Source organism: Poeciliopsis prolifica, unplaced genomic scaffold (assembly GCF_027474105.1).
Source record: "Poeciliopsis prolifica strain line A6 unplaced genomic scaffold, Auburn_PproV2 SCAFFOLD005, whole genome shotgun sequence".
NCBI classification, from domain to species: Eukaryota; Metazoa; Chordata; class Actinopteri; order Cyprinodontiformes; family Poeciliidae; genus Poeciliopsis; species Poeciliopsis prolifica.
Window position 1 is genome coordinate 546,876 of NW_026562380.1, and position 17,973 is coordinate 564,848.

At 35.3% G+C, this 17,973-nt stretch overlaps 1 protein-coding gene across 3 annotated transcripts in view; it reads left to right on the forward strand.

Moving 5' to 3' along the window:
- LOC129359969 (cilia- and flagella-associated protein 46) overlaps window positions 1-17,973 on the forward strand; it is a 47,964-nt gene that overhangs the window by 17,523 nt on the left and 12,468 nt on the right. For 2 of the 3 annotated variants that reach the window (XM_055029976.1, XM_055029974.1), the window contains 23 exons: window positions 251-403; window positions 2,916-3,026; window positions 4,119-4,300; window positions 4,726-4,857; window positions 4,944-5,106; window positions 7,233-7,299; window positions 7,926-8,064; window positions 8,152-8,335; window positions 8,688-8,841; window positions 8,935-9,152; window positions 9,369-9,635; window positions 10,172-10,330; window positions 10,686-10,834; window positions 11,530-11,628; window positions 11,701-11,758; window positions 11,893-12,045; window positions 12,353-12,553; window positions 12,624-12,730; window positions 12,978-13,160; window positions 13,679-13,814; window positions 15,848-16,045; window positions 17,392-17,580; window positions 17,704-17,817. In XM_055029976.1, coding sequence (XP_054885951.1) covers window positions 251-403; window positions 2,916-3,026; window positions 4,119-4,300; window positions 4,726-4,857; window positions 4,944-5,106; window positions 7,233-7,299; window positions 7,926-8,064; window positions 8,152-8,335; window positions 8,688-8,841; window positions 8,935-9,152; window positions 9,369-9,635; window positions 10,172-10,330; window positions 10,686-10,834; window positions 11,530-11,628; window positions 11,701-11,758; window positions 11,893-12,045; window positions 12,353-12,553; window positions 12,624-12,730; window positions 12,978-13,160; window positions 13,679-13,814; window positions 15,848-16,045; window positions 17,392-17,580; window positions 17,704-17,817 — 3,516 coding nt within the window. The remainder of the gene's footprint in view (window positions 1-250; window positions 404-2,915; window positions 3,027-4,118; window positions 4,301-4,725; window positions 4,858-4,943; window positions 5,107-7,232; window positions 7,300-7,925; window positions 8,065-8,151; window positions 8,336-8,687; window positions 8,842-8,934; window positions 9,153-9,368; window positions 9,636-10,171; window positions 10,331-10,685; window positions 10,835-11,529; window positions 11,629-11,700; window positions 11,759-11,892; window positions 12,046-12,352; window positions 12,554-12,623; window positions 12,731-12,977; window positions 13,161-13,678; window positions 13,815-15,847; window positions 16,046-17,391; window positions 17,581-17,703; window positions 17,818-17,973) is intronic. The other variant, XM_055029975.1, reaches the window with a different exon arrangement.

Genomic DNA, 17,973 nt, shown 5'->3' on the forward strand with positions numbered 1-17,973 from the left:
AGGTCACCACTGGTCCTGAGGTTGCCTACTGGCCAAGGGCATTTTCTAACTAAAGTATACATCTTAAAGTTACTTTCTGACAAAAAATGTATTCAGAAATATTTTAAGAGTAGATGCAGGTTGATGCAGTTCTGTGTTATTGTTTTTTTAATGTCATTTATTTTTTACTGCACTTGCTTCTTAGTGAGAATAAGGTACACAAAGTTCTCACTGATGGAGACCCAGTTGACTTCTTTGCACTTTCGTCTAGCTGTGTGAGCATGCCCTCTGCATATCCAGTGGTGACAGGACTGGGGAGACTGTTCCAATTGCAGTGAGAAAACTGGCATTAACCACATGGGTGCAGATAAAGCAGCTCTTGTATCAGCAGATTGGCGCAAAGCTGGACATTTTCAAAGATAAGGTACGTTTGATGTGCATTGTCTTCCATGCTTTAATCACAATCATGGACGTATCAGAACAAATAACAATGCAGTCTCCGACTAGTGGAAGTTGTTGATAGGTGTTACCTGCTTACTAAATCAAAAACATCTTCAAACTCAGAAATCACATCTTGACTACTATTTACAATTCATTTACAGTAAAACAAGTTCTACATTAAAATACCTTATGTTTCAGGTTCCTCTTGTGGGATATGAAACTCTCCAAGCTAACCACATAAAGTTGAATTTAATTCATCAGTCAAACTGGGTCAGATTATTCACAGATAAAAGAAGTAAGATTTCAAATTTTTCAGCATCATTTCATAATTTATGATTTGATATAAATTAGCTTGTTTTTTGTATCTAGTTTCATTTACAAAATTTGCATAAAAAATTAATTTAGAGAATATAGTGTACAAACAAACAACTGTAACAACTTTTGTTTAGCAATTTAAACAAATAGCAATTTAAAATAATTAAAAGATTAATTTCTATTCGAGAGAAACTTTAATGAGAAAAAGTGTACTTTATATGAATGTTAATTAAATAAGGTAAATAAATTTTACATTACTATGAACCAGAAACTAAATGGATGTTTGTAGTCTTATCTCTAAATGTTTTATGTTTGTGTCATTAGTTTGTATGACTGCATTTGTTCAGACCTAATTTACACTGTTTGACTTCATTTCTTGAAATTCTCCTTTGTTTATTGGAAACAAAACACATTTAATGTCACCAGAAGACTCTAAAATAACTTCAGATCTCAGCTTTTGACACGTCTTTAATTCTTTAAATTCTGTGAAGTTCTGTTTGTTTTTTGAGAAGTATGTTCAATTATGACTTTGATTAATTGTTCAGAGTTAAAAATGAAAACTTTATTTATACATAAAGCATCAAAGTACTGATAGTTTTGTTTTTATGTTTTATAAGTCTGAGATGATTAAAAGGTATGGTGATGTTATTTTTAAACTGTATATCTAGTGTTTTCCTATCTACTTTAAACAAACTGCCATTCACTTTCATTTCTGCACTAAGAATAAAACAATTAATTAAGAACCATTTTTGTCTTTTTACATTATATGTGACATCAAGGTGAAAGTGGCTTTTGTCTTTAACAATTTCTTTAGGTGTATTTTTGACCTTGTCAAAAATATCACATTATATTCTTATGCTCCATGACAAAAAGCATTGTTTCTGTACACATACAGAAGTTTTTCTGTCTGATGCGTACAGTTTAATAACTTTATCAATATTAGATTTATAAAGATGCATTAAAAATCAAATAATCCATACATTTTAGATGTAATTTTTTGTGCAGAAGCTGACTTTTACAAGGAGTGTATAAAATGAACGTATAGAGCTTGTTGTTTCTGACTGCATTGCAGATGATCTGACCAAGATTTTGTTTCTAGCTTTTTCTCACATGGCAAAAGTAAAATGCTTCACTACTTCTGGTTTCAGGTGAACAGCCATGTCATGAATTGAGACACTTGTTTTGAAGAGACAATATCAGGGCATTTTAAGAACTTCAAGGTTCATGTTTAAAGTTTTCTTTGTGAGAAAATAAGACATACCAATGCTCATCATGCCTATTCAGGCAAAAAAAAAAAAAGCATTAATATTTTTGTTCTCATTCAACTCCCATGTGACCCACCTTTGTTTTTGTACCTCAAAATATTGTAGGTCTCTATACTTCACTCAGCTATTACTTACGGACTGGATATCTACAGATTAATACAAAATGGTGATGCAGAAAGCCAGTGCAGGTCTTAGCACGGCTACATTCAGTGCTAAAAGTGCAATTGAGTTGTTTTTAGAGGTTTTCCACATCTGTGATGTTCTACCCTGACTGTCTTCATTAAACATCAAATTTGGGCTGAAGTGGGGTGATGTGGTCATGCAGAGGTGGAGTGCAACCCATGTGGGGAAGCCTTAGTTGTCAGCATGGATGTCATGAGTTCAATTCCTGGCCCTATGACCTAGTGTTCCCCCTCTCTCATGGCATGCTTTCCTGTCTCTGTCAGGTGAAGGCCACAAGACACAAAAGAAACCTAAAAAATATGCAAGGGGTGATGAATATTATCAATAGAAATCAATGTCTTTTTGGGAAGAATATCTTTATTCTCCCCAAAAAGTATAACATTGCTTTATTCATTCTCTTCTACTTATAAGCTTTCATGTCATATTGTTATAAAAGCATTTAGAGCAGAACAGATTAAATCTAAATTATGTTTCAACAAAGCAAAAATACTTGGATTTTCATCTTCTGCAGGTAAAATGTTTACTGCTGATAGTCTCTTCACAGAATCCCACCTCAGAAATGTTCAGTTTCATAATTCTCCTACCGAATATGAATTACAAAGTTACAGTCATATGTGCAATAATACCTGCATATAGGTCTGTCGACCTTCTCTAAAGTCATACTTAGACTGGTGCTTATTTAACAGAGGACCTGATTGAAGCAATCAGCACTGTTCTCCTTCTTGTTTGCAGTGTATGAATGAGGACGTAGCGGGGATGAGTCGTGTGCTGGTGGGACTGGAAATGCTTAACTGCAATAAGAATCCAAAGCATATGGAATTTTCAGTTCCCAGTCTCTCCACAGTAGGTACCTCCCTATCTGGGTTTTCGTGCTGTAGCTGATGCCCAGATGGCAGCAGCAGATGTTTCAATAACCTTATGAGTCTCATGTATCTGTAATTTTCTCATAAAGTGTCAATTCTTTGAAAAATGATATTCCCGTCTTGATTAAAAGAGGGGTTTTTTTTGTCATAATATGATTGCTACATTATTTTTTTAATGTAAGGTCTACACATCAACCCTTTTCCATTTCCTTCTGATTTATTTTCCTAATCATTTCCACTATTCCTCTGTCTTAATGTTGATTATCTTTCTTTCAGTTTTTTTCTGATCCTCCTCTCTTTATGTAGCTGTTCTTTAAAATCTATTTCCTGTCGTGTTTTAAATAGAAGATACTTTTTTATAAACCCTCAGCTCAGTCACTGCTGACTAAAAATATTTCAGAAACAAAAGTTGTTGGATGGTTTTAATATCCTTCATCTTGCCAAATAAGTAGGAAAGCTTTCTGTTTTCCTATTTCCTGCTTAATTATATGACATTGTTTATGCTGTTGCAGAGGCAACTTTACACAGCCTAAGGCACATTCATTCTATCAGACTTTCTAATCTTCAAAGTAAGTCAATAAAAAAAATCATTAATTAATTAATAGCAACTGTAAAAATATGTGTTTGGAGATATCTTGTGTTTCTTTACTGCACTGAAAGCTGCATGCTTGATCTGAAAGCCAGTAGAGATTTCACCATCTCTTATGCTCATCTCCAAATTAAAGCATCCCAAAAATAAACTTGACCTTTTCCTCAATCTTTTCAACTATTTACATATACAATATAATAAATGTGAACTGGTTTTGTTTAGATATCTTTGGCCTCCCACTTCTGTATCAGACTTGATTGCTTAGATATTTCTTTCTTAATTTAGTTTGTACTCATTTCCTTTACATATACCCTTTAGATTACCTCTAATATCCTCTGCCTTTGCTCTTTTTAATATTTTAATCTTCCTCTTTCAGTTTCATTATATTCCCTTCGATCACGTCTTCTCCCTTGTTTAATTTCTGAACCTCTTCTTACCTTTTCCTTGCTTTTTTTTTTTTTTTTTCTCTCTTCTCACCTGAAGCTGGCGGACATGGCGTCTGAATGCAGCTGGCCCGATGCTGTGGTGGAGTTGCAGGTGTGGTGCCAGCTGGCTGCCTTCTGTCACAGCGCTGAGGACCACAGTTTGGTGTTACACTGCACCCAGAAAGCTTTGCAACTGGAGAACGCTGCAGCAGACAGTCTCACTATAATGCCCTGTCTTCTGTAAGTCAGATTTTTTGCACTTTATGTATATACTGCACTAAATTATAATCAAAGAAATTTCAATACACTTTTTGAATAAGTGGTTCAAACCTTGTAAATAATTATATTTTGTATTAATAGTAAAAAGATTTAGCTATTTCAGAGCAGTTATTGTTTTTAATTATTACAGCTCTTCAGAAAGATAGTAGTTGAGAAAATACCTTTGATACAAACCCAAAAGGTTTGTTTATGAAGACTAGAGTTGTTTTCTCCTTGGGATAGTCTGAGGGAAAGAAGGACATCTTGTGCACATCAGGAGAATTACACTAAACAAGGGCTTGCAACCTGACTTAAGTTTTGTCCGATGGAGTTTACAAATGTTTCTTTGGTTTAGTTCATTGACTGATAGTTTTATTGTTAGCTTATTATTTGCCATGTATCTGTAGATATGAACAGACTGCTGTGAACGAGATGCTGAACAGTGCAGCCTGTTTGAGGGGTTTGAGCCTTGTCTGCATGTCCAACGGAAATCTTGACAGATACAGGGAAGCTTTGAAAGTGATTCTGTCCGGTGTCAGGTACTGTTTAGAATAGATTGATATATCGACTAATGCCTAGGGCTCAGCTTTAATCCGACTTTTTTTTCTCCTTCCCTTTTTCATAGCTTCGCAGAGAAAACTGGCAGTAAAGAATTGTGTGTCACAGCTGCTGGGCATTTCTGGAACGCTTGTCTGCCGCTGACACAGAGCCCTCGGGACAAATGGTGGCTCAAGGAGCACCTGGAGAAGATTCTTAATATCCTACTTCATACCAAGACAAGTGCCAGTGTATCTCATTTCAGTTGTACTCTTGCTCACAGTTTGAGTCAGAAGTTTACATGCATCTGGCTGGGCTCTGTATGTCACTTGGGCTTTTAGTTGTTTTTTTTTCTGAATGCAAAAAGATGAAGTTACAGTGTTGGTTGATTTTGAGCCACAAGTTTGAGTAGGTTGAGATTTTTCTCTAGTTCACTCAGTGGGAAAATTATACTTACAGGTTCAAATTTAAACATACACATCCCTGAATATTTGAGTAAATGTTTTGTCTCAATTTTTAAGCCAACCTTTTTTTTACAGTGACCATTATTCTTCTGGCAGGATATTTCTTGGCATCTCAACTGGTTGGTTTTCTGACATGGACTGAGTATTATCCATTCCAAACAGTTTTTATTTGTGTTTGGAATCATTATCCTTTATGAACATCCAACTGTTTCCAATTCTTAATTTCCTGGTCAAACCTATCACCCTCAGATGAAAGAAAATTGGTAATGCTGCCATCATACTATTGCATATATATTTTGCATTATAATAGCAAGAGCTCCAGGAACACCTTTCTACATCTTTCATGCTGTAATGCTGTTCAAGCCACTGACATTTCTGCCATTGCAGAGAAAATTGACAGAAAATCACAACTTGTGAGAAATTGCGATGTTCACAATTTCAACAATGAAAAAGTGGTTTAGTATGGTGCAGAGGAACTTCTGCACCATACTGAGTGTGTGAACTTTATATGAAGTTTACACTTCATTTACCTTTCATCTGTAGATTGTTTAGTTGAAAACAATATATGACCAAGAACGGTTATTGCAACAGCAATGTACCCGACTTTGTAGTAAAACACTGTGAATTTTACACCTTTTATCCAACTACACATCCACCATAAAGTTGTGGACAAATTAAGAATTATGCTGATCTGTAAACCAATCTTAAACTGTCAACAGTGAAACAAGTTTAACATGTACATGGAATGAGAGACAGAAGAGGCTGCTCCAAAACGAAAATCTTCATGTTTGAGTACAATACCCACCGAAAGTCCTGGATAAAAGTTTCAGAATCAAAAGACATGTTGTGCATTGCACAAAGTGGGTCAATTAGTAAAAATAGACAGCAACCTCCAATTATCCAGCTTGACCTTAAATCAAAAACTAGATGGTCCAAACTGGGTGTTCCACCAGAACAATTATCCCAAAAACACAGTTTTACTCCAGAAAACCAGTCAGTAAAAAAGCTCCATTAATTCTGAGAAAAGGACATGTCAAACATCTTGCTAGAATACCAGAACTGTGATAAAACTGTTTCTCTGCTATTTAATGGGGACATTTATTCAAATGTTAGTAGCAGTGTAGAGAAAATTGAAATTTGATGTTGCATCATTCCAAGCTACAAAAACCTTTCAACTCAAGCATTAAAATTCATAAGCTGTAATCTAGTTTCAAGAGCTAAAAATATTGTTTTTATTAAAACAGTCAGTTGATGCTTCACTCATTTAATCATTTGTCTCTACTTGCAGCTGCAATTTCATCCAGATGATTCCTATGAAATGAAATCAGTGCTGCAAATTACCGCTCAAGTATAACCTTTTAAGCTGGATAGCAGCAATAAGATCCACTCTATTATCTTAAATTGATGGTGAAATAAAACAAATGAAAAAGTTGTTTAGTGTTGTGCAGAGTGACGTCTGAGTGTGTTCTCTTCAGCATTTGAGGCTGAAGTCACTCAACAGGAAAATGGTTTAAAATCTTTAATTATAGGAACTAGTGTGAGAATTTGTGCTTTTTTCTTAAGTGCCTCTTTTTACCACCTAATTAACCTGCCTGACAGGGAAAAACAAGGCACAACATTTGAAGGGCATTTTTAAGCTGTTTTGCATTACAAATTGCTATTCAATGAAGGAAGAATATAGACATTATAACTAGATAAATTGTTAACTGACGTAAGTCTCCACTTGCTTTGATATACTTCCTTTTAATGTACATGATATATCTTCTTTATTGTATTCCTTAAGAAAAAAATACAACCAGTCCTAGATAACTGTATGAGAGCCCACATTAGCTCATCCACAGCCGAACAGCACAGCTACGTGTTTTCTTTTCTTCTCGGACATAGGTGTAAATTTGTTACTTCTCTCTTTTCAGAAATCCAAGAGGAAATCATTGACCATGAGGGAAATGCCTCAGGGGAGACTGAGTGATGCATCAACAAGTTAGTTGTAAAAGGAATCTCAATTTGTTCATCTGTGATTTAATCCATGACTGATGAAAAGATCACAACTCTCCTAAGTGACCTATAAGGGGCTTGTTTTTATGAGTGGCTAGCAAGTCTTGCTACGCCTTGAACTGTTTTCAAGTTTTTCACTTTGCAACCACAAACTTCAGTGTATTTTATTTGTATTTTCTGTGATAGTACTGCATCGTTGTGTCTTGAGATGAAGCTTGTTGTGAAATTGTGCCATATTTATAAATTGTATTTAATTCATTATGCTATTTGAGCACTAATGTTGTCTAGCAAATCTTGGGGGGCCTTTAAATTACGCACAGGTAGATTCTAGTTCCTAGCTAAATGGCAACAGAAGGCATTTGGTTGTATTGGATTTTATCTTGGCATGTCAGAGAAAATAGTGGCATAATACAAATGCATATCATAATTTTTTGATTTGTTAAAGGTTTTGAGAAATATGCAATTTCCTTTCTTTCACTACATAATCCTTCACTTCTTGGCACATAAATCCCAATAAAAAACAACATTTGTGATTTTAAAGAGGTAATATGTGAAAACGTGTAAGGATAGGAGTCCTTTTGGAAGTACTAAATGTCTATATGTTTTTTCAGAAGATACTAAAGAACTCTGTTTGAGAACAAACATTATCTGTTTGCTGGTCTCCATCTACATGGACAAAGAAGACTTTACACATGCTCTAAAGCTGCTGGACAAAACTATAAGTGAAATGACTCCCAGCAAGCATCGGCTGTAAGTTTCAAATGCATTAAATTGCAAAACGAGAGGCATTGTACAAACTTGACAGATCTTGATTGTCTTTTCTGTTTGTTTTTCCAGAATACTTTCCAAAACTCGCATACTGCTTAAAGTACGCCTGGAAGAATGCATAGAGATTGACATGGAGATGATACACGAGGAGGGTGAACAGTGCTGTTCAGCGATGTGGCACCAGGCGGCTCTGTGTGGGGTCACTTTAAAGCAACCGCTAACCTTCTACCAGAACGCCATCAGAAGACTCACGGTATCGCTTCTCTTTCAAGTCCTTTGAGCAACAAAAATGAATGTCATCAGATGAATTCAGTTAGACTGTTTTCATCTTTGAAAAGTTTTAACCTGGGTACAATGCAACATTCCTATTTCCTTTTGTGCTGAAAGTAAGGGACTCTTTGAAGTAGGATAAAAAAGTCTCTACCACCATCATGTGGACTTGCCATGTCATTGCACTTAAGTGTTGAAAAATATATTGTAGCATTAGTATGGAACAGGAATGAAGTTGCCTGTTTTGAAAAGAAAAAATAGGCTTTACAAAGTAAAAATTTATGGTGTACAGAACTAAAATAGTCATTTTGTATTCTTGTGGGATCTGCCAACAGAGCAAAGAGTTTGAGTGGCAAAAGGTTAACCTTTTGCTTGAATTTGGAGGGTGGCTGTACTGTCACAACTTCCCAAAATCTGATGCCCAACTTCAGGTTCAGTGGGCCATAGATATCCTCCTTCATCTGGAACCCACGCAAGAAGCAGAACCAGGTTGGACTCATTATGTTGTCTTGTTCTTTATCACAACAAAACTGTCTCAGTTTTCCAGCATAGTTCTAATTTATGACCTTTTTCCATGTGTAGATGAAAGTGTGCTAAAAGACGTAAATACAGAGCAATCTGTGTCCTTGATTGGAGTCCATGGACAATTCACGCAAAACTTGTCTAGCCTGAAGGAGGTGCGCAGACTTGACCAGTTGACACAGGCACACACACTGCTCGCTATCATGGCAGACAGGACTTCTCCTGAGCATCAGCAAAACCTGCTTCGAGCCTATACCTTAGTTCTTCAGATATGGCAGGTGCTGTATCACCATTTGTACAATTTCACTTTGACATTTTGGAAGTCCTCTACAGATTCTCACTTATGGGGTTCCTCAAGAGTCTAGTCTTGGTTCACTACTTCTCACTCACTTCTATTAGTGTAAATATCAACCAAAACATCTAAGCTAATTTTGTTATTTTTTTAATGCAACATGTACTGTTCATACAGTTCATTGTGTCATATTTCATGGCAGGTTTCTTTGGCGACGGTCTCTGAGATTTTAACTGAGATCTTGAAGAATGAAACAATCCCTTCTCCCGCTGAATCATCCAAGAAAGGTAAAGGCAAAGATAAGGGCAAACACAAAGGCAAAGAAAAGGGTAAAGACAAGGATAAGGACAAAGATAAAAACAAAGATAAAGACAAGGATAAGGACAAAGGTAAAGACAAGGATAAAGACAAAGGTAAAGACAAAGGTAAAGACAAGGGTAAAGACAAGGGTAAAGACAAGGACAAAGAAGTAAGTCACAGATTTCTTAAGTCATGTATATACTTAAAGCAATATACAATAATTTCATGATGAATTAAAATTACTTCAATAATTTACATTCTAAAGATTATTATTATTTAGCTTACAGAGACTTCATAATCCTTTCCATTTATAGTTTCATTTGTGTGTTTTTTATTTTATTTTATTTATTGTTTTTGGTCATTGTGTTTAATTTTGAATACCGGTATTTAAAATATCTTCCAGTGTTAAGTGTTTGTTACAAGTTTAAGTTAATCAGTGTTTGAAAGAGTGAATTTGCATTATTATGCCATTATCAATAAATTACTTTAAAATTGTCTCAAAACAATATATATACAAATAGCTGTTTACCATAATATCTGTTAACAATGGCAAAATAAATGAATACTTACCTTAATATATGTAAAATAAGAAGTGGCAAAATAACACATTTCTTGAATAAACATTAATATGTATATGTTTGATTTCTTTTTGACTCGACAAAAAGAAATAAACATGTCAGTTGTCTTTCATCTCTGTGTGACCAGCATGTCTCGACAGAAGACGAAGAAAAGACTACAATGGAAGAAAGTGTTCCGTCGACTCTGAAAGAATGGGCTCAATATGTCTGTCCTGAGCAGATAAGACTGATATTCAAATCCACCGACAGTCCCCACTGCATTAACAAATCCAGCTTTTTAAACCAGGTACATCAGTAATATAGCCCACTTTCAGATTTTCCAGAGTTATAAAGATGGTCCACATGTGTTGTTGACTCAAATTTATTTTAACAGTAGATATTTTCAAGAAAAGCCAATGTTGTGGTTTACTTTTAGGCATCAGTGTCTTTCAAAAATCTTTACAGCACTCAAACGTCTTATATTTGCAACATAAAAATAGCGCATAATTGTATTTATGCCTTTTAATGCACTCTAATCAACATGTTGACAATAATGAGATAGATGGAAGTTTGTTTATTAATATGAGTCCATGTATAAAATTATGTTTTTTCATATGTTTGTAATGGAAGACTATTGATTCTAAATCCTTATTTTTCTGAAGAATCTAAGCCTGTTTTATCTCAGGCGGCTGGAAAGAGAGCTTTGCTCTTTGTCTCTCAATCATCTCACTCTGCCCATACTGCACCTTGCTGAGATTATTTCTCATGACCTGCTTCAGAGGAGGAGCCTCTCTGATCTGTACAGACTCAGGTAAAGTCTGCTTTGGACATTAAAAATTTATGTAACTCTTTTTTTGACGGGTTGTGAATAAGACTGTCATAAACATGACATAACTCCTGTGATTAACATAAGTCTTCATGAATATTTATGACTGTTGTCATAAAGTGTCATTTGGTAAATCGTGACACTTTTAATACAAAGTTGACATTATTCAAAATGCCTTTGATATGACTACTTGTCATTAACTAAGAAATTATGATCTGACATAAATTTCTTATGAAAGTGTTACTGATTAAACTTTTAAAAAATTACCATATGTAGCTTTATGATATTAAAGCTAAAGTTTAATCAGTAATACTTTTCTAACAAATCTATGTCGGATCATAATTTCTAAATTAATGTCAAGTTGTCATAAAAAGTGTGATTTACAGAATCTAAAACCAGTGATTGTTATAATTGTGCCTTGGATTATAGACAGCCTAAAACATTCAAATATGCATGAAATATTGCTTTGACTTAAGCAGCTAAAAGAAGATGTATTATGATCTATACATCTGCAGAAAACATTCATAAACATTAGAAAGCTGGAATGACTGAAATAAAGCATTAAATATTCAATCAGAACAATTCCTTGTGTTCCAGAATTACAGTGACTCCATTGCTTATTTAGCCAACTCCTATCTAAGATTTATGTTTCTAATTTTTTTCCCCATGCATCTAACTAGAATTGCGAACACATGTGTTGAGCTGGGTTTTGGATCCCATTCACCATACCAGGAGATGCTTCACAGTCTAAGTAAAATCCAAGTAGACGAACAAATGAAGTATGTAACTCACATGCAAAAGTTTAAAGTTTGAGCATCTGTCTTAAACTGTTTTTCAAATTATTCCTGCAGGTTCCGCAAAGAACTGTCTCTTTCAGAGTTGAGAAAGCTTGGGACAGTGCACCATCAGGTCAGCTACTTTTCAAAATATCCATTCAAGGTTTTCTCAAATCTTTCAATTGTTTTTGGACATCTTGTTTATATAAAATATCTAAACATCTGTTGGTTTTAAATGTTATTGTTCTGCATGTTGGAAATTTTCAGAAAGCTGAAGTGGATGAATACATTTCATCTGGGCAGTTGGGTGCAGATATGAGTTCTCATGATATTTGGCTGGAAAAAGCAGAAGTTTGTCTCAGCTTGGGTCTTTATCAGGCAACCAGACAACTTCTAGGAGAGGCCCACATGGTGGCTAGAGTAAGTTAAAAAATTACGTAACAGCTGTGTTTGAATTTAGCTGTTACTTCCCATTCCATTTGAAAATTCACAAAAACAGGCATTTAGAAGTTAAAAATGTAAATATATTCCAATACTTTTTTTTTTTTTCTACTCTTCTGTCCATGATTACCGTCACCTTTCTGTGTTCACTGTCTACTTTTACTAGTTTGTAGTTTAAAGCACTCTGGTTATCAGTTAAAACTAAAAGTTTTGTTATTTAATTGTTGCACAATTAATAACACCGTTTCTTTGTCAACACTGTTTCTTTGAACATATCCACTTTCAGAAACTTGGAGATGAGAGAGCTGAAGCAAAAAGTTTAGTATGTCTGGCAGCTCTTGCCTGTGAGGAGCAGAATTTTGCTCAGGCTCTGATTCTGTTGGATAAAATCCAAACCCCCAAGGGTGACCATGAGTTCTGGTACCACCTCACTCTCACTAAGGTAACAGCTGTTGCGGGACTGAGAGACGAAGCTTCACAAACGAAGGTAATGAAACGACCCATGGACTGAAGATTACATACTTGTTTCAGACAATAACTTATTTATGTTTTTACAGGTTGCTCAGATTGTCAAACAAGGTTGCGAAGCTTTGCAGCTGATTGCAGGACTGCAAGTAAACAGAGTTCAAGAGCTCAGTTCAATGAGAAGTTTCTTAGAAAACAGGTAAATCCAAACCTCTAAACATGTTAAGCAGTTTTTAATTTTGTCCTCAGTGATTAGAATGACTTATTAATTATTTTTAACTGATTTGTAAATTAAAAATAAACATCTGCTAATGGTTGCTCAAGGTCAAATCTAATGTATCGAACCACTTATTTTTAGGAAAACATGTTCTTAGAAACTTTTATAACAAATTTAACAGGTTTTCTAAGAATGGTTAAGTTCACTATGCTCATATGCTTTGTTTCAGAGGTGCAGTTGAATGTATTCGAGCCATTTCTAACACTACTACTGCAGAGACATCCGGCACTGAGGTCGTTGAGAGGCTAATGGCTGCATGTGAGACACTCAGACTGTCTGCAGATGGTCTCACCAAGCTCAACTTTGGACAACAGGCAGCACAGGCACATAGAGATTGTGCATATGGTCTGAGGTCAGGCCATTGCTCAGCTTTTTGAGCAGAACTGAATTTAGCAAGCAAAATCAGATTATTTTTACTCCACAGTTCTAAAAATTTTATTTGAAAATAAATATGTTGCTCAAAGATCATCAAACATAGGTTTAATTAACGCACCATTACCTTTACTGTCTCCATGTTGTTTTTTTGCAACTGAACATGTTTCTACGCAACCAAGTGCGTTTTGTAAGCAGGGAAAACCTGAGGTTTTTTTAGAGTCAGCTGGCTGGAAAAATTGCAGTGACAAGTGGGTGACAGGCAGAGCATTCCGTTCGAAAACCTCTGTTCACTGAAAGATTTCCTCTGGGATCTTTAAAAAAAGGATTTAAACCGTAAGAACAGCATGACAGAAACTTTTAGCAGTTTTGAAAATGTATTTTTAAAAAACAGAAGCTATTGTCTAATTAAGAAACAGTAAAACCAACACAGGCTTTCGCACCAGGTTAATTCACTCCCTCACACTCTTTCCTACAAACATTTTTATTTTTCTGCAGGATTCTGGCCGGAAAGGTCACTGACGTAGAGAGAAAACATCGATACCTGCTTGATGCCCTCTCTGAAATGCAACTGGCTGTCGCACAGCAGGAACATGCGATACTAAGTGCTCAGAGGCTGTTTTCGCCTCAGGAGGTAAATAAAGTGTTCCCTCAGAATGATGTCCTCCCAGAAACCGTGGATTACATCTCACATGTTCATAGAATCCTTCTATCTTTGGATCTGCATCATGCTGCTAACATGTTTAGCTCATAAGGTTTAGAGAGCAAATCCTTAAAAATATTCCCACAGACTTTTAAAAACTACTCACAAACTTGGGTATAAGCATAAAGCAAACTATAAAACTGTGTTTTAGGGTGTTTAATAATAATAAGCTGTTGCAGAGATACTTTTTAAACTCATTTATTAACATATCCATAAATAGAGTCCAGTGCTTCCAAAGGTTTAAAGTAGGGTTAGCTGATTAAAATAATATCCCAAGCTTTGAACATCTTACACAAATGTTCCATTGGAAAATGTAAAGATTTCAAGATGACTGCAAACCTACCAAGAAAGACACTATTGAAAGAAACCAATAACAATTTTGTTTTGCATTTTGAAAATATGTGGAAGATGATTCTCTGGCCAGATCAGACAACAACAAAATGATTTGTGGAACAAATCAGTTTCTTGATTTGCAAATCTCATAGACACCCACTAAAGAGAGTCACAGCTATAATTGCTGTGAAATGTTTATTGAAAAAAAAACTAAATACAAATCTACACCTCTATTGTTGGTCTGTCACATTAAATCCTAATAATGTTTGTGGCTTTAATGTAACAAAAGTGTAAATAAGTTGAAAGATGATGAATACTTCTGCAAGACTGTTTTGGTACCACCATTTATTTTGATCTAGTTTATACATGGGGACTAGATAATTATCCCATAAGTAGCACATTTTGTGTAGATATGTGACAGTTCTCTCCTTTGAGCTGAGTCCTGGTATAAAGTGCCAGCTGTGATATTTTAACATAATAAAAACTCAGTTTGTTTCTAACTTTTAGGGAAGTTTATAACGAACAGCTTCATCTGAACAGCTTTGGAAGTTGATTGTTTGGCTCCAGAAAGAGCCAATCACTGTGGTGAAGACTGCTGGCTTATTTAAAATATGTGCAGATGGCAAATGTTGTCACTTTAGTTAGATTTTCTTGAGCTTGTTTTGGAAGAAGGATGTTATTTTGCTTTTAGAAACTTATTTGTACCTGGTACATAGAAATAAAATGCTTAATTTCTTTTATTGCTTTATTTTAAGTCCTTTATGCAAAGCGTTGCAAATTATTATTTTTCAGCAGCAGATGGAAGTTTAAATCTTCCAAGCACTGGGAAAACAAACCTACCATAGATTCAGTCTCCTGAGAGTCTCTGTGACAGAGATGAACTGCCATACTACTGGCTGAAACTTTGAATCAAATGTTGATAGAATCATGAAGCAAAATGATTGATTTATGAGTTCTCATAGCTGCTGCAAATCCTGGTTCAATTGATTTTTTGATGAGAAGTCGTGTGGAGGATTTTCTCCAGCCACAGTGGAAAGAAGCCATGTTTTCGCCCTTAGCTTTCAGCAGATGGAGCTAGAGCCCAGTTTTACATATAATTGGCATCCAAGGTGGTGTGCAAGTTCTTGTGCTTACTGATGTATTTTCAGAAAGCATGTGCCAAAGTCATTTATCATTCTGAGGAAGATTAAATTACATTTAATTTACATCTGCCCCCTCTTGGATGTTTTCTCACATTTATAACCATCTTTTCTAATCGTACATCATGGCTTGCTTTAACTCCTTCACTTTTTTGTCATGTTTTATCCCCGAACTTAAATCAGTGTTAACAAGATTTTATGTGACAGACAAGAAACAAAGCTTTTAATAACTGTGTGGCAAGGAAAACTATACTTGGTCCTCATTTTCTTTTCTCACATGAAAATCTGAATGGTGCAGATTGCATTTGCATTCATCCTCACTGAAACAATGCTTTGAAGAATCACCTTTTGATATATCAAGACATTTGACATCATTGCTTTTATAGTAAGATTAAATTATCTAGAGGTTGATATGATTTGAGTATTGGTTATATTGTGTACATTTTCTCAGTTTAGATGTGAATTTAACATTAGTTCTCACACTCTCTCCAGAGTTGCAGCCTGTCGCAGATATCCAGAAGAAAACTTTTGGACCTGCGAGTGTACATGACAGAGTTATGCATGGAAATTCTGGAGGAAAATTGTGCTAAGCAGACACAGAATGTTTTTGCCCGTTTAAAGAAGACAAGTATTGAAATAATCCTGGAAGAATTCACAAGGAACTCACCAGAGCCAGGTTCTACAGAAATGGTAAGAGATTTAGAAGTCACACTCAGTAACAAATGCTAACAACTATTAAAATGTAGATGAAACCTGTGATTTACAGTGATGTTTCAAGAAATTTAGGCTGCTTATGAACCCTTAAGATAGTATTGTTTATTAATAACAAAGTTATCAAACCAGTCAATAAAATCCCTTGTCAAGTTTCTTTCAAATTATGGCAACATCATGGCAAATTTCAAAACAAGAGGAAGTTACAGAACAGTGTCTTAATATAAGCTATTTTAAACCGCTAACTTATCTTTAGCTCTTCTTACTGTGGTTTCATGTTACAAGAAAATGAAGCTACCCTTTTTTCCAGTGCTTATAAAGTATACGCCATCTTGGAGGTTTTCCCTATTTATCACTTATGCAAATCTATCATTGCTAACTAATATTGTGGTGGTTAAAATTTATCTACAATAGTGTGAGGCATGGACAAAATCAGACAGAAAAGGCCTTTAAACGACATTGGGACGTTGCTGATGAAGCTGGTTCTGAAACTGAATAAATGATAAGGTCGTTTAAGATCAGATCAACATTTTGTTTCCAAAAGGTCATCATAAGTGTCAGTTCAAACTTAAAATAGTTCCAAAATGATAGTTAATAGTTTGCAAAAAGGCTTTTTACATTTTGTTACATAACCACACACTCCAAAGTTTTTCAATCAAATTTTATATGACAACCCAACACAAAGTTGTGTAAAAATTAAAACAGGACACCTGACTTTTAGTTCTGTTCTTTATTCTTTCATTGAAAAATCTGAGATGAAATTGTGTCTTTGTTGTTTACCCATTAGGTGGCTTTTAAAGGAAACTATATGTTGTTTAAGGATGGTAAAGTGGCTTCATACAAATACAAGCCACTTTTTTCAGTATTTTATTCGTAAAATGTCTGATAAACCAGTACAGTATTTTTACTCCGTTTCACAAATATGCACAAATTGATGATGATCTCTCACATAAAATCTTAATATGGTGCATATATATATGTTTGGGGGGAAAAGTTTAACTTGTTCAAGGCACTGTATACATGAGACATTTAACATTGCATTTTATATTCATACACTTCGCTTTTTTTTATTAAAATCCAAACTCAGAGTGTGTTATGTTTTTTTGCAGGATGCTTGTGATTCTTTGCAAAGTAGCATTTTAAACTCTATTTCCTGATTTAAAACAGTGAAACGTTGTTTCTAAACCGTTTATTTTTTTCTGCCAAATTCTGAGCACCCATAATGGCATCAAATCTGGAAAAACATCCTGTGTACTAAGTACAGTAATTGGTTTAGTTATGATCCATCTCCGCATTTAGTCTTAATTTGCCTGTGTGTTATCCAGGACTGGGAGTGCAAAGACAGAGCCTTGGGGCAGATGATTCTCAGCCAGCTGGCTGCACTCAACCTCCAAACCTCGGACAACATGGAGATCCGAGCTCACTGCCTGAATCTGCTCGGGAGGTACCTGAAAGTGCTGGCTATGCAGACAGAGCCCATGTACGTGACGGCTCTCTGGCATAAACATATGCAGGCAAGTGAATATTAAACATGTGCAGTCAGGTTTTAGATTCTCTTTTTTATTTCAGCTTTTGAAAGGAGATGATATTCTTATCAAAATGAAAACTTGTGTTTTTTAAACATTTTTGTGCTGTAGGGTGCTTCGCCGCACTCTAACATTGTTCCCACTGCAGAGGAGAATTCAGGGAAACACAGTGATTCAAGCAGCAAAGAACCGGGCTCAACCTCTGACAGAGGTGTGGAGCAGCAGGTACATCCCTCCTGTCAACTGACCTCGTCAGCTCTGACTTCTCTCTAATCTGGAATCTTCAAGCTCAAACCGTCTGATCTCACTGAAGACTGAATAAAAAAGGGGAATGTAGTTATTATGTGGGAACACTTTGGAGGATAAATTGTATCCTCCAAA